This window comes from Coregonus clupeaformis, chromosome 31 (genome assembly GCF_020615455.1).
Source record: "Coregonus clupeaformis isolate EN_2021a chromosome 31, ASM2061545v1, whole genome shotgun sequence".
In the NCBI taxonomy this organism is placed as follows: Eukaryota; Metazoa; Chordata; class Actinopteri; order Salmoniformes; family Salmonidae; genus Coregonus; species Coregonus clupeaformis.
This window is the reverse complement of record NC_059222.1, coordinates 8,625,437-8,651,559: the sequence shown is the minus strand read 5'-3', so window position 1 is coordinate 8,651,559 and position 26,123 is coordinate 8,625,437. Positions and strand designations below refer to the sequence as shown.

The 26,123-nt window shown below is 42.3% G+C and overlaps 2 protein-coding genes and 3 non-coding genes across 6 annotated transcripts; all 5 read right to left on the bottom strand.

The window, feature by feature from the left end:
• Positions 1-4,106: 4,106 nt before the first annotated feature.
• Positions 4,107-8,707, bottom strand: LOC121547483 (ribosomal L1 domain-containing protein 1). Its single transcript, XM_041858801.2, has 9 exons — positions 8,604-8,707; positions 7,903-8,042; positions 7,591-7,729; positions 7,044-7,192; positions 6,585-6,686; positions 6,266-6,359; positions 5,692-5,826; positions 4,866-4,997; positions 4,107-4,501 (listed from the first exon to the last, which is right to left on the bottom strand). Exons 1-9 carry the CDS (start codon positions 8,691-8,693, stop codon positions 4,370-4,372), a joined length of 1,113 nt encoding a protein of 370 aa, XP_041714735.1. The 5' UTR covers positions 8,694-8,707; the 3' UTR covers positions 4,107-4,369.
• On the bottom strand, positions 6,005-6,132 carry LOC121548128. Its single transcript, XR_005996617.1, has one exon. It is a non-coding gene; the product is annotated as a small nucleolar RNA ACA64 (small nucleolar RNA).
• On the bottom strand, positions 6,427-6,552 carry LOC121548125. The gene has a single exon (XR_005996615.1). It is a non-coding gene; the product is annotated as a small nucleolar RNA SNORA55 (small nucleolar RNA).
• Positions 7,322-7,449, bottom strand: LOC121548124. Its single transcript, XR_005996614.1, has one exon. It is a non-coding gene; the product is annotated as a small nucleolar RNA SNORA55 (small nucleolar RNA).
• A 133-nt stretch (positions 8,708-8,840) lies between the features above and the next one.
• LOC121547482 (eukaryotic peptide chain release factor GTP-binding subunit ERF3A) lies at positions 8,841-24,851 on the bottom strand. Of its 2 annotated transcripts, XM_041858799.2 has the most exons (14): positions 24,484-24,851; positions 24,113-24,154; positions 21,263-21,541; positions 21,096-21,129; positions 20,841-20,918; positions 20,496-20,676; positions 19,942-20,096; positions 19,551-19,691; positions 17,968-18,061; positions 16,566-16,646; positions 16,013-16,186; positions 9,974-10,063; positions 9,655-9,823; positions 8,841-9,494 (listed from the first exon to the last, which is right to left on the bottom strand). In XM_041858799.2, exons 1-14 carry the CDS (start codon positions 24,680-24,682, stop codon positions 9,442-9,444), a joined length of 1,770 nt encoding a protein of 589 aa, XP_041714733.1. In that variant the 5' UTR covers positions 24,683-24,851; the 3' UTR covers positions 8,841-9,441. The 2 variants fall into 2 exon arrangements, with proteins under 2 accessions (XP_041714733.1, XP_041714734.1); XM_041858800.2 differs by lacking the exon at positions 24,113-24,154.
• Between the last annotated feature and the right edge of the window lie 1,272 nt (positions 24,852-26,123).

Below are 26,123 nucleotides of genomic sequence, written 5' to 3'. Positions count from 1 at the left end.
TCCCATCTAATTTAAGAGTTTAAGAAAATCTGCAAGGAAGAAAGGGAAAAAAATCTCAAAATCCAGATGTGCAAAACTGATAGACATACCCAACACTGAAAGCTGTAGTCGCCGCCAAAGGTCCTTCTACAAAGTATTGACTCAGGGGTGTGAATACTTACGTAAATTAGATTTTATTTTCAATAAATTTGATGACATTTCTATCAACATGTTTTCACTGTCATTATGGGGTATTGTGTGTAGATGTGTGAGAAAAAATCAATTTTGAATTCAGGCTGTAAGAACAAAATGTGGATTAAGTCGAGGGGTATGAATACTTTCTGAAGGCACTCTAGGAGAGACTTGTCAGTTCGACACCTTTAATAAACGAGTCAACACTTGCTGTTCAGTTGTAAAATATATATATATATATATATATATATATATATATATAGTGGGGAGAACAAGTATTTGATACACTGCCGATTTTGCAGGTTTTCCTACTTACAAAGCATGTAGAGGTCTGTCATTTTTTATCATAGGTACACTTCAACTGTGAGAGACGGAATCTAAAACAAAAATCCAGAAAATCACATTGTATGATTTTTAAGTAATGAATTTGTATTTTATTGCATGACATAAGTATTTCATACATCAGAAAAGCAGAACTTAATATTTGGTACAGAAACCTGTTTGCAATTACAGAGATCATACGTTTCCTGTAGGTCTTGACCAGGTTTGCACACACTGCAGCAGGGATTTTGGCCCACTCCTCCATACAGACCTTCTCCAGATCCTTCAGGTTTCGGGGCTGTCGCTGGGCAATACGGACTTTCAGCTCCCTCCAATTATTTTCTATTGGGTTCAGGTCTGGAGACTGGCTACGCCACTCCAGGACCTTGAGATGCTTCTTACGGAGCCACTCCTTCGTTGCCCTGGCTGTGTGTTTCGGGTCATTGTCATGCTGGAAGACCCAGCCACGACCCATCTTCAATGCTCTTACTGAGGGAAGGAGGTTGTTGGCCAAGATCTCGCGATACATGGCCCCATCCTTCCTCCCCTCAATACGGTGCAGTTGTCCTGTCCCCTTTGCAGAAAAGCATTCCCAAAGAATGATGTTTCCACCTCCATGCTTCACGGTTGGGATGGTGTTCTTGGGGTTGTACTCATCCTTCTTCTTCCTCCAAACACGGCGAGTGGAGTTTAGACCAAAAAGCTCTATTTTTGTCTCATCAGACCACATGACCTTCTCCCATTCCTCCTCTGGATCATCCAGATGGTCATTGGCAAACTTCAGACAGGCCTCGACATGCGCTGGCTTGAGCAGGGGGACCTTGCGTGCGCTGCAGGATTTTAATCCATGACGGCGTAGTGTGTTACTAATGGTTTTGTTTGAGACTGTGGTCCCAGCTCTCTTCAGGTCATTGACCAGGTCCTGCCGTGTAGTTCTGGGCTGATCCCTTACCTTCCTCATGATCATTGATGCCCCACGAGGTGAGATCTTGCATGGAGCCCCAGACCGAGGGTGATTTTCTAATAATTGTGCCAACAGTTGTTGCCTTCTCACCAAGCTGCTTGCCTATTGTCCTGTAGCCCATCCCAGCCTTGTGCAGGTCTACAATTTTATCCCTGATGTCCTTACACAACTCTCTGGTCTTGGCCATTGTGGAGAGGTTGGAGTCTGTTTGAGTGTGTGGACAGGTGTCTTTTATACAGGTAACGAGTTCAAACAGGTGCAGTTAATACAGGTAATGAGTGGAGAACAGGAGGGCTTCTTAAGCAGTCTGTGAGAGCCGGAATTCTTACTGGTTGGTAGGTGATCAAATACTTATGTCATGCAATAAAATGCAAATTAATTACTTAAAAATCATACAATGTGATTTTCTGGATTTTTGTTTTAGATTCCGTCTCTCACAGTTGAAGTGTGCCTATGATAAAAATTACAGACCTCTGCGTGCTTTGTAAGTAGGAAAACCTGAAAAATCAGCAGTGTATCAAATACTTGTTCTCCCCACTGTGTGTGTATATATATATATATATATATATATACATACACACACACACACACACACACACAGTTGAAGTCAGAAGTTTACATACACCTTAGCCAAATACATTTAAACTCAGTTTTTCACAATTCCTGACATTTAATCCTAGTAAAAATGCCATCTTAGGTCAGTTAGGATCACCACTTTATTTTAAGAATGTGAAATGTCAGAATAATAGTAGAGAGAATTATTTATGTCTTTCATCACATTCCCAGTGGGTCAGAAGTTTACATACACTCAATTAGTATTTGGTAGCATTGCCTTTAAATTGTTTAACTTGGGTCAAACGTTTCGGGGAGCCTTCCACCAGTTTCCCACAATAAGTTGGGTGAATTTTGGCCCATTCCTCCTGACAAAGCTGGTGTAACTGAGTCTGGTTTGTAGGCCTCCTTGCTCGCACACACCTTTTCAGTTCTGCCCACAAATTTTGTATAGGATTGAGGTCAGGGCTCTGTGATGGCCACTCCAATACCTTGACTTTGTTGTCCTTAAGCCATTTTGCCACAACTCTGGAAATATGCTTGGGGTCATTGTCCATTTGGAAGACCCATTTGCAAACAAGCTTTAACTTCCTGACTGATGTCTTGAGATGTTGCTTCAATATATCCACAATTTTCCTTCCTCATGATGCCATCTGTGAAGTGCACCAGTCCCTCCTGCAGCAAAGCACCCCCACAGCATGATGCTGCCACCCCGTGCTTCAGGGTTCGGATGGTGTTCTTCAGCTTGCAAGCCACCCCCCTTTTCCTCCAAATTTTGTTTAATCAGACCAGAGGACATTTCTTCAAAAAGTAAGCTCTTTGTCCTCGTGTGCAGTTGCAAACTGTAGTATGGTGGTTTTGGAGCAGTGGCTTCTTCCTTGCTGAGCGGCCTTTCAGGTTATGTCGATATAGGACTCGTTTTACTGTGGATATAGATACTTTTGTACCCGTTTCCTCCAGCATCTTCACAAGGTCCTTTGCTGTTGTTCTGGGATTGATTTGCACTTCTTGCACCAAAGTACGTTCATCTCTAGGAGACAGAACCAGTCTCCTTCCTGAGTGGTATGACTGCTGCGTGCTCCCATGGTGTTTATACTTGCGTACTATTGTTTGTACAGATGAACGTGGTACCTTCAGGCATTTGGAAATTGCTCCCAAGGATGAACCAGACTTGTGGAGGTCTACCATTTTTTTTTTTACGAGGTCTTGGCTGATTTCTTTAGATTTTCCCATGATGTCAAGCAAAGAGGCACTGAGTTTGAAGGTAGGCCTTGAAATACATCCACAGGTACGCCTCCAATTGACTCAAATGATGTCAATTAGCCTGTCAGAAGCTTCTAAAGCCATCACATCATTTCCTGGAATTTTCCAAGCTGTTTAAAGGCAGTCAACTTAGTGTATGTGAACTTCTGCCAACTGGAATTGTGATACAGTGAATTATAAGTGAAATAATCTGTCTGTAAACAATTGTTGGAAAAATTACTTGTGTCATGCAAAGTAGATGTCCTAACCGACTTGCCAAAACTATAGTTTATTAACAAGAAAAACGAGTTAATGACTCCAACCTAAGTGTATGTAAACTTCCGACTTCAACTGTATATATAACAATCAAAGCAGTAAATAGTCCATACGTCACGATTCCGCGTGGCTGGCTGTGTAAAACACACTAAAGAAAATAAATGTGCCAGAAAACAAAATCAGGCTAAGTGGATTTCGACTCATCGTTACCACTCACATTACATGGGAAGTGCAAATTCACGAGTATCCTCTCCCTCCTCTGAGTAAGGCAATTTGACTGCAATCAACCACAACTCACACAAATTGTACCGATCGCGGGATCGACAGTTTCCCGGTCATCGCTCGCCTTGTGACTGACCAGCGCCTATCCTATCAATAGATCGCTAGAAGATGCATTTAGTTCATTCTAGCGTGAGAGAGCTTGAGTGACTAGCGAATTGAAACTTAAATGAAAATTAGCCTAGTTAATATGAAATGGAAAAAGTAGCCGGCTGAAAATGAGCAACCGGCCGATTAGCCGACGGCCGGCGCTAATGGAAAACACTGCCATTGTGGATAAATTAAAAGACAAGAAATATACTTTGTGGTAATATTAATTATTTTAATTTACAAGTTGGGCTTACACAAAATATGATTTAACAAACCCCTGTTATGGGGCAGACAAAGAATTTGCAACTCATTTGAGCTTGTCCTTGGATCAATTCAACAAAATGAAACGTCAACAGTTATATACATTTAGAACCAGTCCTTTATATCAGTATGACGAAGTCATGTAGAGAAAGGGGGAGTAATGCACAAATAGTAATGAGAGAAAGGAGAGTTGTGTTCCATTGAGCTGACAGACTAAGATTTAGGCACTTTTCTTTTCATATTTTGTGGGGGTATTTTTGCAACCTTCTTGGTAATTTTTCCTTTTATACCTTTCTTTCCTCCTGTTGGTTTGGGTACCTTCGCAAGTCCCTTCTTGGTCGGCTTCTACGGTATCGGAGAGAGAAGCAAACAATTAGCACAGTACTGACAGGAGTATTTTCTTCTTCTGTAGATACAAAGAGGTGGGTCAATTAACCTCCACAATCCATCTGTGGCACTAGGGGGCAGTGTTCCCAGAGAGTGAACAGGGAGACAGCACAAAAGGGATACCGCTCCCCTGCCTCACTGGAATGAGTTTCATATAGCATTGGATTTAAACCAAAATTCATACTGAGAGTGAACCAGGTTCCGAACCAGTGCAAAGACGAGTCCTTTGAAATATTGAATTTGACAAAAAGACAAATTGATCAACTAAAAATTAAATCTATTAATAATATTAAAATGCATTTGACACTAGTGGGGTACAGACCTCCAGTTTAGCCTTTTTCTTTGGCGTTACTATTGGAACCAGCTGTGGAATCTCTTCCTCCCCCTCAGCACCTGAGTTTTTTTCTGTATACTTCTGTTCCTTCTTTGCAGACTTCTGTTTACTTGCATTTTTCTGAAATTCAAAAACAATAAAGATACATGTATTAATTATGTGCAGGAGGATGTGAGATCCAGCGCATGTGTGCATATATATATATATATATATACACACACATTTTACATTTTAGTAATTTAGTTAGCGAGTGAATACATTATTATTTTTTATTTCCCCCCCCATACTGGCCCCCCGTGGGAATCGAACCCACAACCCTGGCGTTGCAAACGCCATGCTCTACCAACTGAGCTACATCCCTGCCGGCCATTCCCTCCCCGACCCTGGACGACGCTGGGCCAATTGTGCGCCGCCCCATGGGTCTCCCGGTCGCGGCCGGATTCGAATCAGGATCTCTAGTGGCACAGCTAGCACTGCGATGCAGTGCCTTAGACCACTGCGCCACTCGGGAGCTCATATATACATATATGCAATTTACCTCAATAGTCCATATGTGGCACTAGGAGCTATATTGATGTTCCCAGAGAGTGAACAGGGAGACAGCACAAAATGGATACCGCTCCCCTGCCTCACTGGAATGAGTTTCATATAGCACTGGATTTAAACCAAAATTAATACAGAGAGTAAACCAGGTTCCGAACCAGTGCAAAGACGAGTCCTTCGGAAGATTTCATTTGACAAAAATGTATAATTGATCAACTAACAATATAATCTTCCAATGCAATTTACAAGCATTTGTGTGTAGCAGTCCTACCTTGGCGTCCATGGCTGTGCGTGCCTGTTTCTGTGTTTCCTCTATCAGGGTCAGGTTACTCAGGTTAGAGGTGTAGATAGGCAGAGCCACTGATGACTGGCTCTTCAGGTGGATAATCTTTATCAATGGTCCTTTCTGCAAGAAAGAGACAAGACAGCAGCCATATTTAGACTCAAAGAACATGTTCACTCATACATTTAGGTCAAAACTATTTCTGTGAAGAAAACATTTTAAATGTTACTTCCAAAGACATCATTGCTACACTGTGTATCGTATCACTCGGATTGCGGCCACTTTCTTTGTCACAAGGGAGGATTGTAGGCACATGGGTTTAATCACACTGCTATACAGAGCAGGCAATAAGCTTAACGTACCACAGTACTATAGGCCCAGTAATCTCACCCCCGACAACAGAGATATCAAAGGTGATTTTCAGACTGGGCCCACACATTTCTTTAACATTAATAAACATTGAGTACACCTTACCATTTAACGTATAATAAAAGTGTAAATATCTGTTGACGGGGTACAATTGATTAGGGAGATCAGGAGGACACCCTGGCAGCAAACTCACCATGCGTAGTTTCGTCACGATGGTGCTGACAGCTGAATCAATATTCTCTGCTATTTCATCTGCAGCCATCCCAGAGTGGGCCACACGAGCCATGCTAAAACACAAACAATAACATGTTACTGGAGGCAGTGTGTATATGAATTAATGTGCATTACTTGCCATTTTGTCTCAAAGTTGTAGAGACAGGCTCCAATAGAGGGAGATCCGTCTGGATATATTTTGAGTCACTATGGCACCATCATTGCCCATGTCCAACACTGACAGGAGGACAGTGTTTGCTGAGGTGCACTTATTGGTCAAGTCAGAGAGCAAGCCTCACCAGCAGCAGCCTTTCTTAGAAATTGAGATTGTTGTTCCTTGGATGGTTCTCTGGATGTCCAAGGCCAGCTTCTTGCTCTGCAGGTTCACTGACAAAGGCTCCCTAAGCAGGGGAGGGAAAACACACACACACAATTAGATTAGAACTCTGGAAGGGCTAGCTTAAAGGCACATTTAAACTTATAAGATTTGTGTGATTTCATGCATTTGAAAACCAGGGAACAGCACTAGGGGCTTTGTTGATGTTCCCAGAGAGTGAACAGGGAGACAGCACAAAAAGGATACTGCTCCCCTGCCTCACTGGAATGAGTTTCATATAGCAACGGAGTTAAACCAAAATTCATACTGAGAGTGAACCAGGTTCCGAACCAGTGCCAAAATGAGTCTTTAAATAGATTTCATTTGACTAAAATAGACAAGCTGATCAACCATTAATATTTACAAGCATTTGTAAGCTTACTTCTTCCTCTCGTAGAAGTGCTTGCCGATGTGCGAGGACAACAGGCGGCGGATGCGGTCGTCTGAAAGGAACATGTCAAAATTCCCCAGCAGCCGTCGCTTGGCCTCAAAGGGCTTGTACTCGGTCCTCAGCGTCTTGTAAGGGATCACCTAAAGAAAGACAATGGGATATGCATGGGTGAGTCAAGTCTCATGTGCCAATAAGTAAATGAGGACAATATCGAAACTACATAAGCACTCATCATCATTATTACATACATATACAGTATGACAGTAAGTAACTGTCTCAAAATTGTAGAGACAGACTCCAATAGAGAGGGAAGTCCGTCTGGATATATTTTGAGTCACTATGGCACCATCATTGCCCATGTCAAACACAGACAGGAGGACAGGGTTTGCTGGGGTGCACTTATTCACATTGGATGGCCAAACACTAGCTTCAGACTAGAGTAAATCAGTTGAAGAGATGCATTGGAGGATGAGGTAAGCGCTTCGAGTGTCTAGAAAAGCCTTATATAAATACAATCTATTATAGTATTTAGAAATACCTCTGTGACATTCTTGACCCCTCTCTCTGCCAGGAGTTTCTTGTAGAACCTCTGGGTCTGGTCAGGGGTCATGTTGGGCTCGTCTCTGGTGAAGAGACACACCTCGTCTGTGTCGGTGCGGATGCCATAAGGCAAGGGGCTGAGAGAGAGATAAACAGAAGCGACTTGTGATTAGTATAACAGTTTCACCACATATACTCCAGGACAGGGTGTTGCATGGGCAACAAGTTCGACAGATTTTTCAATAGCTATGCATGTATTATGTAGCCATGTTGTTTTGTAGCTCTGTACTGTGTTGGCAAATGGACTCACATGCGGATGGTCTGGGCCTGCTTGGGGATCTTCCATAGTGTGAAGAGGAGGGAGAGGTGTTGACTCTCGTCCAGGAGCAGAGAGTCTGGGGTGGACTTGGTCTTCAGGAAAGCCTGCAGTGCTTGAACAGCCTTCTTTACCTAGGAACACAGTGATAATGTGTGAAGAAATAGCCAATACACTGACAACAAATTCATATTTCGGTCATTTTGTGCAAATAGACAACCTATATTAAATAACCAGCCTCATTAGCTTACAACTCGTGCTGAACTAGAGTCCGCTCAGCTGAGAAAGCTAACGCGGTAACGTTAGCTACCTAGCTAACTTTAATTAGTTACATTTTTTTCACTTTGCGCCTACAAGTCAGAGTAGTGAAGGGTCGATATTTTTCCAAAGCCACTTTCACCAAGATAACCAATTGAGGGAGGTGTACGCGTTTTATCCTTGATAATGTATTCACAGCGTTCCTCGTTGAGATACAGAAAATAACTGAGTGACTTGCCTCGTGCGGTGGCGAACTATCCGACTGCACACAAGCTACCTAGCTTGTTAGCTAGCTGGCTAGCCAGCGAGTTGCTAGCTCTAGAGAAAGGTGGCTTACACAATATACCCCACTGATATCACCCCACTTCTCCTGGCACCCATATAACAACTATAATTTTGTCGAAGAAGACCTTATCAAAGTGGTGTTTATACATTACCTGCACCCGATCTAGTGGCAACTCCTCCGGTTTGTCTGCCATGCTTCTTTCTTCACGTTTATCCAAATATCCAAGCTGGTGCTTGCGCATATCGATTGGTCTACGTCACTCTTGAAATTGAAACGTCCCAACTTTATTTGCAAGAAGTTTGAGGGCAATTTCTGCCCACTTCTTTCTACATACAATATTCAAAAAAGGCTAAATGAACATTGTAACAAATTGAGAATAAACAGAGCGTTTACTTTTATTCCTCAGTTTGATACTTTATTTTCATTGTTGTTGGTAACATGACAATACATGTTCACAACAGGAACCATGTTTGTTTGATTGTGTGCATGTGAACATACCAGATAGGATTTTGGTATGGGGGATGTCTACAACCAAAATATTACAATTTTTGTATAATATTTTGGATTTTAATGGGTATAACTAGCTAACTCTGGTCCAAAGTGATGCAACCGGATGCAACGCCAGTCCCTTCCTTTCCAAACGAAGTTACACTGCATACATTCCCATTTCCAAAACAAAAGGTGGACCAGCGCAGAGTGAGGTTGGCCTAGGAAAGGGTAGTGGCTACATTAGTGGCATAGCTGAGCTCTCAATATGAGAAAGCTGACACACTGGACTTGTCTTTCTTTAATATTGTTCATCATAAAAACTGATTCAGTCACTTTTTAAAGTTTCTTCTTTATTTTCAAACTTGATTTGTCCTCCTCTTTCTCTTCCTCGTCTTCTTCAGCAGATAGTGGTATGTAAGAAGGGGGCGGCTGGCTAGGTCGGCGTCAGCAGCTTCCTCCTCTGTCATGACAACTGTCCCAGGATTCCATGCTGGTTCACATTAGTCCTTCTCTGGTACCAGCTTCAGCACTTTGCCAATAGCAATGGTTTTGCCTGAAAGGGGAGACAATTACATAGTTATAAAAATATTTAGTATTCCATTTGGCAATTGTTTTCTAATATATCAAGTAGAATATTCTTCATATTCATCAATAGAAACAATATATGGGGGAAAACAATATCACAGGAACAGACACACATATACACACACTACCTTCATCTCGTAGGGTGAACCTCCCCATCTGTGGGAAGTCTTTGAAGGTCTCGAGGCAGATGGTTCCGGCACACCGAAGCCGTGCGATGCACACCTGGTCCTGTTTGACAAAGCGAGGTCGCGTCTTGCTCTTCTCACCTGTCTTCTTGTCCACTAGACAGATTAAGGCCTGAGGAGAGAATTGAATTAAATACAGGTTTATTTACTAATGACCATTATTCACTGACAGAGAAGATACCCGTGGTTGGCAAACTATAATTGGAAAGACACCCGGTCGGGTTAGGAGATGTAAACAAGCTATTGTAACTTAGTAACTCACTGTGATTTGTACTTCTTCAATACAGGTGTGGATGTGTAGGACTGCGTTGTAACCTGGGCAGATGATGGATTTATGCTCAATGATGACGATCTGAAAACAAAGTTAAAAACACCACAGAAATTAGCAGAGTTGCAAGTGCTAGAGTTTACATATTTAGTAAGCCCAATCTAGCATTAGGGTTGGGTAGGTTACTTTCTAACTGTAATCCATTACGGTTACCTGTCCAAAATTGTAATCAGTCATTTAACTTTTGGATTACCCAAACTCAGTAACAGTCTGATTACTTTCAGTTACTTTTGGATTACTTTTCCCTTAAGAGGCATTAGATGAAGACAAAAATAATCCATCAAATGCATTTGGTGTGTCATCAGCAGGTTAGCGTTTTTCGTCATGAATCTTGTTCTGGAGGCATCTCTGCAGAGTGGTCACTAGCTGGCACAGCCACTAAGTCATAAAATATGCTTTTAACCCAGTGGCGGTTGGTGCCGTTTAAGATTAGGGAGGATTTTTTATATTTTTTATGAGCATTGCCTTATTTGTATTACAGCATATTGGATGACTGTCATTCATATTCCATTCACCCAGCTCAATGTAACATAGGTTTAGGCTACTACATGATAGTCGAACCCATCACGAGGTTGCTACAACCTAGCCTACAAATTAAAGTTTATAACGTAGGTGCACATGTCACGAGACAAATTGGAGTAATTAAGGTGACAGACAGTGACACAGTCAATACTGCCTTGCACAGTCTTGCCTGCATCTAGCTGATCTAGGGTGTAATCATTAGTCCAAACTGTTGCCAAAACAAGAGTTTCTATTGGACAAATTCAGGTAGGTCTATCCCCGTTTCGTTTGCTTCCATTTACTAAATATTTTTCTACAGAATCGGCAGAATGAATACACCCCTGATCATCCGCAAACACAGTTCACTTTCATAGCAGCCACATACAACGTTGCTCATTGTATAATTTCTTCACGCATCTACACGCTCTCCTACTCTCACCTTTTCCCTTTGCTTATTGACTTCAGTGCACAACACAACAGCTGTCTATGACCAGGCAAAAAAAACTCTCCAAGCCAAACCTTCATACCATAACCGCTAACCACTGCACACAACATACATCATTGTTACCATATTAGCTAACGTCATAGCCAACATAGCTACTAGAACTAACGCATTAGTAAACCCACTACAATCACGCAGTACAGTGTACAGCAACCAGTTTAGCAGCTACACCGGCGGGCCCTGGTGGCAATAAATTAATACAACCGAAAGCTTACTTTGACTTGGAAGAGTTCCAGTCTTGGATAGCCTTAGCCAGATAGCTAACATAAATAGCATTCCTCTCTGTTTGAGCCAGATGTTTGAGTAGGCTAAATTAGCTAGCTGCATTAAATGAGCATATATCTCTCTCGCTCTGCTGCTTCTCCTTAATTTTTGAAGAAATTAATTTGTTCAAAACGGTTCAACTATGGTCTTTCTCTCTCTTAGTCAACTACTCACCACATTTTCTGCACTGCAGTGCTAGCTTTCAGTACTAGATTCATTCTCCTTTGATTGGGTGGACAACATTCCAGTTCATGCTGCAAGAGTTCTGATAGGTTGGAAGACGTCCTCCGGAAGTTGTCATAATTACTGTGTAAGTCTATGGGAGGGTGTGAAAACCATGAGCCTCCTAGGTTTTGTATTTAAGTCAATGTTCCCAGAGGAGAACGGAAAATAGTTGTCCTTCGGCTACACCATGGTGCTCCCCCAGAGAGTGCTGTTGAGGCTACTGTAGACCTTCATTGCAAAACAGTATGTTTTAATCAGTTATTTGGTGACGTGAATATATTTAGTATAGTTTTATCTAAAACGAATAACTTTAATGTTTCACTATTTTAATTTTTAGGAAATTACAATGAGTAAAATGGTTGTCCCATTCTTCCTCTGAGGAGCCTCCACTGTTTTAAACCTAACCCTAACCACACTGCTAACCCTAAACTTAAATTAATACCAAAAATATTTTGTTTTGTTTTCATACATTTTTACAATATAGCCAATTTGGACTTTGCAGCTGGCCTATCTAGTGGAAATCGCTCAGTTCTGCCTCAAAACAAGATTCATCCCAATAAACGTCAACCTACAGTGTAGCTCAATTAGTAGAGCATGGCGCTTGCAACGCCAGGGTTGTGGGTTCGTTTCAACGCCAGGGTTGTGGGTATCGCTCTGGATAAGAGCATCTGCAAAATGACAAAAAAAATTAAAATGTAAAAAAAAATAATGTAAAAATCATAGTGGACTCTGACTTGTGGTCAGACTCGCTCAGATAGAACAAACTTAAACTTGTGCCTTTTTTCAATGCTGAATTTAATTTAATTGAGAAAACAGAAGGTTGTCATAACCAATATTTCCTCAAATTGTTTTCGGCACTGAGCAAATTTCAGGTCTGCTGAGCGCAAACTTGAACGTTGTGAAAATTCTATGCAACTTCCAGCGCGCGTTTACTGTGAACACTGAGGCTTTACCTGCTTTAAGTTACAGTTTTAACAGTGGCCATGTAGGCTACTGTGGCTATTTGATCATAATGTAGGCCTACCAGAGTGGCCTACCATCAAAAACAATGGAGAAAATCCATAATATTTTAACATGGAAATAGCTCTACCATTCAGCCTACAGTAACAGCCAATGTGTGGTCTTCAATGTAGGCCTACATTCCATGAGACTTTTGGGGAAAAAACACGCAGGATTTGACATTAACCTGTTTATCCACTTGTCCTTCAGACAAGGAGATGACTGAAAATGTTGTTATGTTGTTTGATGCAAGAAACCACTTTACAAAATAAAATGCATTATTATTCCCATGCCATTACTACAGAGAATCAAACAGATTATGCCACCCTCTGCCTATTGGCTACTTAGCTTATTCAAGCCTGTCTCAAAATACAACACTGCCAAAAAAATGCTCTTTACCTGACTCGCTTTTCAAAGATGTCTAGAAATGTATATGTTTTGTGCTCTTGTAGGAAGCAATCACTCCCCTAATGCTGACTACAAATGATCTGTAACTGGGCTAATAACTGACTAACTAGCAAAGAATATGAACAAAATGTGCACACGTGGCTACATGCAGCTCTCGCTTTGATCTCAAAACAAGCGCATCTACTCACGACCGCTCATGCTGTAAACAGTAAATGGCATAGATCCATATATGGCAATGGTCTATTTGCATATAGACCTACTGCAGCTCTAGATTGTTTATGCCACACCGGTCTGTGTAGAGTACGGGCTGAGTAGTGCATGTCAACGCAATAGAATCCTACTCCGATACGTTCTGCCTACAACAAAATCTCTTGCATAGTTAGTTTTGTTTCGGTATGTTGTATTGAAAGTGGCTAATATTGCGTTGATTCGATCACAATTGCCACAGTAAAGAGCAATGTTGATAATGTTAACTGGGAAAACTCTATAACAGTGGTCACCAACCTATTCTGAGTCAAGGTCACTTTGAATCAAAACGCAAGCCAAGATCTACCGCTCAGATTTTTTTTTAACATGACACAGTTGAAGTCGGAAGTTTACATACACCTTAGCCAAATACATTTAAACTCAGTTTTTCACAATTCCTGACATTTAATCCTAGTAAAAATGCCCTGTCTTAGGTCAGTTAGGATCACCACTTTATTTTAAGAATGTGAAATGTCAGAATAATAGTAGAGAGAATGATTTATTTCAGCTTTTATTTCTTTCATCACATTCCCAGTGGGTCAGAAGTTTACATACACTCAATTAGTATTTGGTAGCATTGCCTTTAAATTGTTTAACTTGGGTCAAACGTTTCGGGTAGCCTTCCACAAGCTCCCCACAATAAGTTGGGTGACTTGTGGCCCATTCCTCCTGACATGGTGTAACTGAGTCTGGTTTGTAGGCCTCCTTGCTCGCACACGCTTTTTCAGTTCTGCCCACAAATGTTCTATAGGATTGAGGTCAGGGCTTTGTGATGGCCACTCCAATACCTTGACTTGGTTGTCCTTAAGCCATTTTGCCACAACTTTGGAAGTATGCTTGGGGTCATTGTCCATTTGGAAGACCCATTTGCGACCAAGCTTTAACTTCCTGACTGATGTCTTGAGATGTTGCTTCAATATATCCACATAATTTTCCTTCCTCATGATGCCATCTATGTTGTGAAGTGCACCAGTCCCTCCTGCGGCAAAGCACCCCCACAGCATGATACTGGCACCCCCGTGCTTCACGGTTGGGATGGTGTTCTTCGGCTTGCAAGTACCCCCGTTTTCCTCCAAACATAACGATGGTCATTATGGCCAAACAGTTCTATTTTTGTTTCATCAGACCAGAGGACATTTCTCCAAAAAGTACGATCTTTGTTCCCATGTGCAGTTGCAAACCATAGTCTGGCTTTTTTATGGCGGTTTTGGAGCAGTGGCTTCTTCCTTGCTGAGCGGCCTTTCAGGTTATGTCGATATAGGACTCGTTTTACTGTGGATATAGATACTTTTGTACCTGTTTCCTCCAGCATCTTCACAAGGTCCTTTGCTGTTGTTCTGGGATTGATTTGCACTTTTCGCACCAAAGTACGTTAATCTCTAGGAGACAGAACGCGTCTCCTTCCTGAGCGGTATGACGGCTGCGTGGTCCCATGGTGTTTATACTTGCGTACTATTGTTTGTACAGATGAACGTGGTAACCTTGAGGCGTTTGGAAATTGCTCCCAAAGATGAACCAGACTTGTGGAGGTCTACTATTTTTTTTCTGAGGTCTTGGCTGATTTCTTTTGATTTTCCCATGATGTCAAGCAAAGAGGCACTGAGTTTGAAGGTAGGCCTTGAAATACATCCACAGGTACACCTCCAATTGACTCAAATGATGTCAATTAGCCTATCAGAAGCTTCTAAAGCCATGAAATCATTTTCTGGAATTTACAAGCTGTTTAAAGGCACAGTCAACTTAGTGTATGTAAACTTCTGACCCACTGGAATTGTGATATAGTGAATTATAAGTGAAATAATCTGTCTGTAAACAATTGTTGGAAAAATTACTTGTGTCATGCACAAAGTAGATGTCCTAACCTACTTGCCAAAAAGAGTGGTTGAAAAATGAGTTTTAATGACTCCAACCTAAGTGTATGTAAACTTCCGACTTCAACTGTAAAAAATGTACGCCTATGCAACATTAACCAATTAAAAACACTACTGTAGAAATTAGGTTTGTGCAGTAAGCTATAGGCCCAATATATATTATCACTGCATATTGGCTTTGCTTGAATTGCCCTGCCAATGCATTGTTGTTCGGGCCATTTTTTATAATTATATTTCAAAATTTGAGATAGGCTATATGATCACACAGGTAAAAGATCTGTTGTTGTATTACTTGTGAAACCGACTTGGTTGCACCTACCGCCAACAGCCCAAGACAAATGAATTGGAACACATGGCTTCATCGTTGGGTTTTTTACAGAAATGTTTGGCGATCGACTAGGAATGCCTTGAAAGATCGACTAGTCGAACGCGATCAACCGGTCGGTGACCACTGCTCTAGAAAGTTGAGTGAAGTTCAATCTCGTGCTTCTCTCTGTGGGCAGCTTAGAGGGAACATTAGTCATAATGTATTTTTCCGCAAACATTCTTTCTGAATTTAAAAGTAGTCCAATAAGTAGTCCACCTACTTCTTCAAAAGTATCTGTAATCTGATAACAATATTTTAGCCGGTAACGTTACTGATGAGTTAGTTTTTTTGTAATCAGATTACATGTAATCAGTTACTCCCCAACCCTGCCTAGCATCACTATCATTTTACATTTCTCTGATGCAGCGTATCTTCTTAAGATGACAATAATAATATAATATTATATGCCATTTATTTAGCAGACGCTTTTATCCAAAGCGACTTACAATCATGCATGCATACACTACACTACACATTTTCCGTACGGGTGGTCCCGGGGTTCAAACCCACTATCCTGGGGTTGGAAGCGACCATGCTCTACCAACCAAGCTACAGAGGACCTTAGACCTGTCCTAAGGAGCGTAGGCTACCTGGGCGTCAAAGGTGCGTCCGGAGTGGCAGAGGTTCTCAGCGTTACAGAGGATGAAGCCAGGCAGAATCTCCTCTTCCTCGATGCCCTTCAGCCTTAGCTTCAGGTTCTCTCCAGGAACAGCTTCATCTGTCTCCACCTCGTCAGACAGCAGGCTCAGCACCTCCACTGTGTGCTGGGGGTAGGGATAACACATCACATGTATCATAGTGCTGTATATACAGTATATGTTATACATCAAGTACTATATTAGTAATCTTAAATCGCAAGATAAACTGGGTCTGGGAAGGGAAATATAATCACTAGAACCTGAAGTAACGCCTTTAACACAGGTGTGCACATGTTGGAGAATCCAAAACTGAAGTGCATTTTAATGTCGGAAGTCTGGAGTCCCTTTCACAATTTACATTTTAATTATTTAGCAGAGGTTCTTCTGCAGAGCATCTGCCAAATGAGTAAAAAGTAGATGTAAATTGTGAAAGGGGCTCCTGTACACTTGTGTAATGTATACTCTCCAGGAGCAGGACAGATGAATGACCTATGGAGAGCCTTACCCTGTTAGGCATCATGACCAGCTGCTGGGCTTTGGCAATGGAGCCAGACTCCAGCTTCCCCAAGATCACCGTGCCCATATCCTGAGCAAAGAGCACAACCAAGACCAGGTTAAAGGTTATTCTACCAGTTCAAGTTAGTGGCCTTGTGGTTAGAGTGTCCGCCCTGAGATTGGAAGGTTGTGAGTTCGATCCCTGGCCGAGTCATACCAAAGACTGTAAAAATGGGACCCGATGCGAGATAGTTTGGGGGTAAGGCCCTGCGATAGACTACCGTCCTGTCCAGGTGGTGTTGTACATCAAGCTGCCTCATGCTACAGAAACAGGAGGCTCCTGTTTCTATGTGCCATTCTGGCTCGCACAAGGGTACTTACTACCAGTTAAAGAAAATGGTACTATTACATTACATCCTTTGTTCCCGTTCTCATCCTCTGCTCCCTTCTAAGAGGTTTTAATAATTTGGTAGGTGCTTATACATTTCAAAATGGGATTTTTGCATACCCCAACTCCTCCTGAGATACCCTCAGAGAATGGGGTCACGGCCAGGGTCTGCCATTACTAACAGTGACCCTGGAGCAATTAGGGTTAAGTGCCTTGCTCAGAGGCACATCAACAGAATGGTACTAAGGGTTAGGAAGAATACTGCAGTTTGCAAGATCCCCTTGATATTGAATGAATGAATGAAAAAACTAAAATGGATTCCAGCTGGGAGATTAAAATGGTTGTTAAAAATGCTGAAAGTTTGTTTCCTTTCTCTTTTATGCTACCACCTAAGATGCCATATCTTCAGTGTACTAGCGCTAAGCTGTTGACCCCCTGTGTTACTGTACTGAAGTTAGAACAGGCCCACTGCCAGCTAGTCTAACAATCTAACCAGCCCCCAATTAACTGGACCGTAATTCCATTATATCAACTGAATAGCAGACCTAGTTAGAGCTCCTGGGTTTCATAACACCCTGCAGTGTGTGTGTGTGTGTGTGTGTGTAGAAGACCTGCTGAGAAAGCTATACAATATCTTCATTCCATCACGTTCCCTGCCTTCTAACCTGTTCCAAAACACACCCACACGCTGATGAAACCGGTGCCAGAAAGCTAAATTGTCTTGTGGAGAAAATAGCTGTGCTCTGCTGTTCTTGGATACAGTAGGGAGAACTTGGAAGGACACCCTGATGTTGGAAGGCCAGAATGTGTGTGTGTGTGTGTTGTGTAGCAGCTGCAGTCCTGTGTTATCATTATCTTTTGGCAGTCATAAACCGTTGTCAAACTCTGAGATAATAATGGATTATTAATTTCTACAGAATAAAATGGCCTGGCTTGGTTCAAAATTATGTTAGTTATGCCGTTGAGTGCAATACAGAGCTAGAAATATGTAACTGGGATAACTCATGACAGCAGTTGCGCTCACCTTGTATTTGTCAACGATGGGTAATCTGACGGGGCCGTCAGTGATTCTGTTGAAGCTTGGCAGGCTGTCTAGGTGTGGGATGAATGGCAACCCTCTGGCAACAAAGAATAATTAGGACAATAAATTATTAGCTTTTCTAATACTATATTTATGGATTTTAAATTATTATGGGAATAGAGAGAACTTTTATAGTTTCAGAAAAGTCAGCAGAGCTACAGTGGCTTGCGAAGGTATTCACTCCCCTTGGCATTTTTCCTATTTTGTTGCCTTACAACCTGGAATTAAAATGGATTTTTGGGGGGGGGTTGTATCATTTGATTTACACAACATGCCTACCGTCCGTTTGAACGTCCGTCCCAGTCTCAAATCTCTGGAAGACTGAAACAGGTTTCCCTCAAGAACTTCACTGTATTTAGCGCCATCCATCATTCCTTCAATTCTGACCAGTTTCCCCAGTCCCTGCCGATGAAAAACATCCCCACCGCATGATGCTGCCACCACCATGCTTCACTGTGGGGATGGTGTTCTCGGGGTGATGAGAGGTGTTGGGTTTGCGCCAGACATAGCGTTTCCCTTGATGGCCAAAAACCTCAATTTTAGTCTCATCTGACCAGAGTACCTTCTTCCATATGTATGGGGAGTCTCACACATGCCTTTTGGCGAACACCAAACGTGTTTGCTAATTTTTTTCTTTAAGCAATGGCTATTTTCTGGACACTCTTCCGTAAAGCCCAGTTCTGTGGAGTGTACGGCTTAAAGTGGTCCTATGGACAGATACTCCAATCTACGCTGTGGAGCTTTGCAGCTCCTTCAGGGTTATCATTGGTGTCTTTGTTGCCTCTCTAATTAATGCCCTCCTTGCCTGGTCTTTGAGTTTTGGTGGTCGGCCCTCTCTTGGCAGGTTTGTTGTGGTGCCATATTCTTTCCATTTTTTAATAATGGATTTAATGGTGCTCCGTGGGCTGTTCAAAGTTTGAGAGATATTTTTTGAACCCAACCCTGATCTGTACTTCTCCACAACTTTGTCCCTGACCTGTTTGGAGAGCTCCTTGGTCTTCATGGTGCCGCTTGCTTGGTGGTGCCCCTTGCTTAGTGGTGTTGCAGACTCTGGGGCCTTTCAGAATAGGTGTATATATACTGAGATCATGTGACACTTAGATTGCACACAGGTGGACTTTATTTAACTAATTATGTGACTTCTGAAGGTAATTGGTTGCACCAGATCTTATTTAGGGGCTTCATAGCAAAGGGGGTGAATACATATGCACGCACCACTTTTCCGTTATTTATCTTTTAGAATTTTTTGAAACAAGTTATTTTTTTCATTCCACTTCACCAATTTGGACTATTTTGTGTGTGTCCATTACATGAAATCCAAATAAAAATCTATTTAAATTACATGGTTGTAATGCAACAAAATAGGAAAAACGCCAAGGGGGGATGAATACTTTTGCAAGGCACTGTACATTGATTTGATGGACTGTTATGAAAATTAAGACTTGACAAGCAACCGTCACTCAGCATCCACAAAGGGATTTACTTTCATGTACTTTCGGCAGAGAACAGTGCGGAGGTTGACTTACATGTACCACGTGCACTCCTCTATGGGGTCCTTCAAGTTGGCTCCCGTTAGCCCAGAGCAAGGCATGAAGTAGATGTCCTTCTTTGGGTTGAAGCCCACCTTCTTCAGAAATGGCACTAACTTCTCTTTACATTCCTCATACCTGTAGTGGAGAGGGAGGAGGATGGGTTATTTTACTGTGTTAAATATCAATATCACAATGTTGACTAATTGAGGAACACAATCTCTAATTAAAAACCTTTCCTATTCTATGAATGTCTGTCATAACCAGCCGTGCAGCATGAGGGTTAATGAACACATTAGATGAGATACTGTAGATTCTGCATTTGGTTTTAAATATACATATTGTTTCTCTCTACCAAGATGCATGTATGTACATTGTACTGAGTCACCTTTCCAAGCTCCAGTTGACGGTGGGGTCGTCCATCTTGTTGACGAGGACGATGAGGTGCTTGACTCCAGCCGTCTTGGCCAGCATGGCGTGCTCCCGCGTCTGGCCTCCCTTCTCAAAGCCTGTCTCAAACTCTCCTTTTCTGGCCGAGATCACCTGACCACAACATAGGGTTACGTTAGACTAGCATAGGGTGCAGAAGATACTGATAAACAACTAGGGTACTGGGGTATCCATACAGTACTGTACATACTGTATATGTCATTATCTACAGTGTCGTTTTCAAAACTAAAATGCATGTTAGAATCTACTCTCTCATTATACAGTAAGTTAGTCCTCTTCTTCTCATAAAAAAATCTATTTCTAAAAAATGCAGTCCCAGTCAACTCAAAGTTTACTGTGTACGCGACCAATAAACGTTAATTTGATTTGATGATGGCAACGTTCCAACTATCTAACTAACAGGTACACAGGCGCCTGTTTTGCCTCGACACAGTAGATATGAAAAGTGGACAATACAATGCCTTCCGCTAAGCATTGTTGGGGAAAACTCACCAGCACTGCCAAGTCAGCCTGTGATGCCCCACCAATCATGTTGGGGACAAAGCTTTTGTGGCCGGGGGCATCCAGGATAGTAAAGTGCTTTTTCTCTGTCTCAAAGTAGGCTCTCCCAACCTCCACTGTCTTTCCCTTGTCTCTCTCCTCCTGGTTGGTGTCCAGGGCCCAGGACAGGTACCTGGGGAGCAGAAAAAAAAACAGAGTGCCTAAAATGTATGACTAAAAATAGGCTCTTATTTTCTCATGTCGGACCCAAGATGAAAAAGTAATATGCAAACTTCATTTGTATTATTTTCAACCATACACATAACTGAATCTAGACACAACAGAAGGTAAGCTCACCATGTTTCTCTGTTTTTTTCTTTTGCTTCTCTTTCATATTTCTCCAGGGTTCTTTTCTCCACCATACCTGTCAAATACCTACGATAAGAAAGAAAAACAGAGATTGCCTGATCTGATAAATACAAGACAGAACATTTTATTTTTAGATAGCCATGGTATTAGTAGCAATGGTTATCATAATGTAGAAGAAAATGTTTAGCCATCTTCAGTAACCTGAATGTAGGAATAGTTATTGATAACCATGTTATTACTCACATGATCTGTCCTCCAATAGTTGATTTACCAGCATCTGAAAAAAAAGAAGTGGTCTTCAATCCAAATGAATACATAGGCAATTTCTAAGAGCATTTGCTCTCTGTCCAGGGAGAAAAAACTATGTACGAAAGAAAACCATGAAGTAATAGTACACAATAGGGACGCACCCACATGACCGATGAACACCACATTGACATGCTCCTTCTTCGGGGCATCTGGTGGAAGCGGGATCACTTTTAGCACGGGCAACTCCTCTTCTTCTTCCTCCTCCATCATCTCCTCTTCCTCCTTTCCCTGCGCCTTCTCACTGGAACCCCCCTCTCCTCCCAGGGCTCCCCCTCCTCCTGGTTCTCCTTCCCCGGTCTCCTCTTTCTGCTCCCACGTCTCCACCTCCACCGCCATGTCTGCTTCTGTCCCTCCTCCGTTCTCCACCGGCTCCACCGGAGCTAAAGGACACAAACGGCACTCGTTTACCACTGATGTAGACCATGAAACAATGCTCTTTTGTTGAAGGTAGTCCGCACAGCCAGCAGATTTCACAGGTGCATGATGGGTATATGAGATCGCTTGTGAACAGAAAGGAGAGTACCGGCACACTTTTCAGATGATCTCAGGGTTTTGATGGAGCATCTAGGAGCATCTAAACTGTGTGCTGGACTGTACGGTGATTGGCTGTTCTCTTCAAACAATGCTCTTTGACCTCACACAATATGACAATGAAATTGGCTTATTACACATTTTTACATAGTTGTGGTCACCTATGCCATGAATGTTCAATCTAATTATTTAATAGTGATATAGCGTTGCAGTGATAGCTAGCTAACCTTACATTGAACAAATGAAATGCATTCTTTAAAGAAATTAAAGTGCATCTAGCACTGACGCAAATGTAGAAACCTGCTAATAAAATCAGCAGATTAGTGTGTCAAAAAACTCTTCCCATAGCAGCATATAAACAAGGCCTGCACCTCCTCATCCATGAAATTAAACAATTGGCTGATCATGTACAATGCCTGTTCTCTTCTCAATGCTTGTCATTCACAATCAGCACTGGAGAATAGTCATGATGATGAAAACTGCTCGGAGAGTCATGCATGGAATACCATAGAAAACATCTGCATCTTTGTTCTGAACTATAAACCCACGAGGTAACTTCACCAGTCACTCTGCGTGCTCAGTACCCTCCTGTACTCCCTGTTCACCCATGACTGCATGGCCAGGCACGACTCCAACACCATCATTAAGTTTGCCGACAACACAACAGTGGTAGGCCTGATCACCGACAACGATAAGACAGCCTATAGGGAGGAGGTCAGAGACCTGGCAGTGTGGTGCCAGGATAACAACCTCTCCCTCAACGTGACCAAGACAAAGGAGATGATTGTGGACTACAAGAAAAAAAAAAGAGGAAAGAGCACGCCCCCATTCTCATCGACGGGGCTGTAGTGGAACACGTTGAGAGCTTCAAGTTCCTTGGTGTCCACATCACCAACGAACTATCATGGTCCAAACACACCAAGACAGTCGTGAAGAGGGCACGACAAAGCCTATTCCCCCTCAGGAGACTGAAAAGATTTGGCATGGGTCCTCAGATCCTCAAAAGGTTATACAGCTGCACCATCGAGAGCATCCTGACTGGTTGCATCACCGTCTGGTATGGCAACTGCTCGGCCTCCGACTGCAAGGCACTACAGAGGGTAGTGCGTACGGCCCAGTACATCACCGGGGCCAAGCTTCCTGCCATCCAGGACCTCTATACCAGGCGGTGTCAGAGGAAGGCCCTCAAAATGGTCAAAGACTCCAGCCACCCTAGTCATAGACTGTTCTCTCTGCTACCGCACGGCAAGCGGTACCGGAGCACCAAGTCTAGGTCCAAAAGGCTTCTCCAACAGCTTCTTTCCCCAAGCCATAAGACTCCTGAACAACTAATCATGGCTAGCCGGACTATTTGCACTGCCTCCCCACCCCATCTTTTTGCGCTGCTGCTACTCTGTTAATTATTTATGCATAGTCACTTTAACTCTACCACATGTACATATTACTTCAACTACCTCAACTAGCCGGTGCCCCCGCACATTGCACCGGTACCTCCCTGTATAAAGCCTCCCTACTGTCATTTTATTTTACTTCTGCTCTTTTTTTCTCAACACTTTTTTGTTGTTGTTGTTGTTTTTTTATGTTTTTTTATTAACAAATAAATGCATTGTTGGTTAAGGGCTGTAAGTAAGCATTTTACAGTAATGTCTACACCTGTTGTATTCGGCGCATGTGGCAAATAAAATTTGATTTGATTTGATTTGAATTCCCTTCCCATCATGTCTTCTCTCTCTCTGGCAGGCTGCAGTTGCAGCCAGGTGTCACACTAACATAAATCAGGCCTATGTAACCTGAGTAGATGTGCACAACGGCAGTGTTCTCTGGCCAAATTTAAACACCTGACCTCAGCACATATATACGGCTGGTCAACATAGTACATCTCTACAGAAACGTTCCCTGTAAATACAAGAACTGGACTGTGGCCCATTTGGTTATATATATTTTCTATGTGTTTCCACATGTCCCAGTGTAATAGTCTATTTTAAGCATAGGCCTGTGATGTTGCATCATGCTATAGATGTGCATGTAGGGACTGGGAGCCTGCCAACCCTCCCAGTTGGACCTTGTCATGTCTCCCAGAGCTGGCCTTTGGGCATAGACTACCTCCCAGTGAGCAGTAGGCCTGAAGAGATTTCAATTTCTGAATGAATGAAAGGTAAACAATACTGACTGAAGGACATTTGTAATCTCTTCTGGAATTAGTTGGGTGGGAGTTGGCAAGGCAACCTTCTACAGGTAAAAAGACCTAAGGCCTTTTAAAAAAACACCTGTGATACACACCTTCAACAAATACATCTGATACTGTCTGTGATAGTCCAAAACAATAATTGTGTAAAGTACAACAACTGTGTGAAAAAGGGAAGTAAAGGAAGGAAGAACACTTAACTACATAATAATATAATAATAGACACAAAACATACCAACTGTTTCTAAAACCTCCATGCTGGCAACTGGCTCAGCATCTGTGAAGAGACAAGTTGTTGCATTCATCATTGGCATTAAATGGACATGGGAGCTTTAGGAATAGGAATCACCATATCAGATTCAGTATGGGTGAAGGCTTAACAATAATTCATCATGAGCAGTAGGCCTAGTTATAAACGTTACACCATCATGTCAAAGCTGTCACAGTGTTAAGCAATATCATAGCTACAACACTAGCCTAGTGAGTTTGCTAGCTACAAACTCAAGCTAGCTATCTATCTAGCTAACCTGGTTAACCCCTGGCAATAACAGCAGCTGTCAACATCTCGTTAATCCAACACTCCACCACAAGTACGCACTAACCTACCGTGACCGTCGGAATTTGGGATTTCCGTGGGGCTGCTTTGAAGGAAGGTCGGTACAAACACCACCGCGTCGACATTCGGGACAAATGGCTTGGCATTGACGTTGAGAGCGGCGAGCGCGGACTGGAGTCCCGCGGCGGCTCGGGCCTTGGCATCCTCCTCCTGCTCCCACGAATCCGGTGCTGTGTCTCGCGGGTCCATGGCACAGTTAGCTAAGATAGCTAGCTAGCTTGACTGTGAATAACGCAGCTGGCTTGATGTCCGTTAGCTATGTTATCTTGCTACTTATTCAATACTTTGCTTTGCTTCACTGTGTCTTGTTTTGGGAGGCATATGGTGCGCCGGTGTCTCACGGAGGCAAGACCGACGAGAGAGAGAGCGACGTGAACCTACACTTCCATAACTAACCGCTAGGAGGACTACTCGAGGGGGTGACCCCTGGAACTACAGAACAGTGCATTCTGGAAGGTGGGGTTGAATATAAAGCTTTCTATCTTCCTCTCTTTAGACTCAGTATACCAGTAAATATGAACATTAATAACAGTATAATAATCAGAGTATGTGTACACATCCTTTACTTTAATAAACAAATAATTTAAACATAATTTAAAGTGCCTTCAGAAATTATTCACACCCCTTGACTTCCAGCCTGAATTTTAAAATGGATTAAATTGTACACGCAAAACACCAGTCTCAACGTCAACAGTGAAGAGGCGACTCTGGGATGCTGACCTTCTAGGCAGAGTTGCACAGAAAAAGCCAAGACTGGCCAATAAAAAGAAAACATTAAGATGGGCAGTCTGAGATATAGCTTTTTATTTGCAACTCTGCCTAGGTCAGCATCCCAGAGTCGCCTCTTCACTGTTGACGTTGAGACTGGTGTTTTGCCTGTACTATTTAATGAAGCTGCGAGTTGAGGACCTGTGAGGCGTCTGTTTCTCAAACTAGACACTCTAATGTATTTGTCCTCTTGCTCAGTTGTGCACCGGGCCTCCCACTCCTCTTTCTATTCTGGTTAGAGGCAGTTTGCGCTGTTCTGTGAAGGGAGTAGTACACAGCGTTGTACGAGATCTTCAGTTTCTTGGCAATTTCTCGCATGGAATAGCCTTCATTTCTCAGAACAAGAATAGACTGACGAGTCTAAGTTCTTCGTTTCCGGCCATTTTGAGTCTGTAATAGTACCCACAATTGCTGATGCTGCAGATACTCAAGAAGGCCCGTTTTATTGCTTCTTTAATCAGCACAACAGTTTTCAGCTGTGCTAAAATAATTGCAAAAGGGTTTTCTAATGATCAATTAGCCTTTTAAAATGATAAACTTGGATTAGCAAACACAACGTGCCATTGGAACACAGGACTGGTTGCTGATAATGGGCCTCTGTACGCCTATGTAGATATTCCATTTAAAATCAGCCGTTTCCAGCTACAATAGCCATTTACAACATTAACAATGTCTACACTGTATTTCTGATCAATTTGATGTTATTTTAATGGACAAAAAAATTATTTTCTTTCAAACACAATTACATTTCTAAGTGACCCCAAACTTTTGAACGGTACTGTATACAGTGAGGGAAAAAAGTATTTGATCCCCTGCTGATTTTGTATGTTTGTCCACTGACAAAGAAATGATCAGTCTATCA

Bases quoted from the DNA above. Each gene is read 5' to 3' on its own strand.
- LOC121547483 (XM_041858801.2), bottom strand. From the start codon at position 8,693: ATGCGCAAGCACCAGCTTGGATATTTGGATAAACGTGAAGAAAGAAGC. The intron at 7,730-7,902 runs GTGAGTCCATTT...TCTCTCTCTCAG, and splicing joins CAGGCCCAGACCATCCGCAT to CCCCTTGCCTTATGGCATCC. The intron at 7,193-7,590 runs GTATTTCTAAAT...GTCTTTCTTTAG, and splicing joins GGGTCAAGAATGTCACAGAG to GTGATCCCTTACAAGACGCT.
- LOC121547482 (XM_041858799.2), bottom strand. From the start codon at position 24,682: ATGGACCCGCGAGACACAGCACCGGATTCGTGGGAGCAGGAGGAGGAT. The intron at 21,130-21,262 runs GTGCGTCCCTAT...CTTTTTTTTCAG, and splicing joins GGTGTTCATCGGTCATGTGG to ATGCTGGTAAATCAACTATT. The intron at 20,919-21,095 runs GTGAGTAATAAC...TTCTTATCGTAG, and splicing joins ACTATTGGAGGACAGATCAT to GTATTTGACAGGTATGGTGG.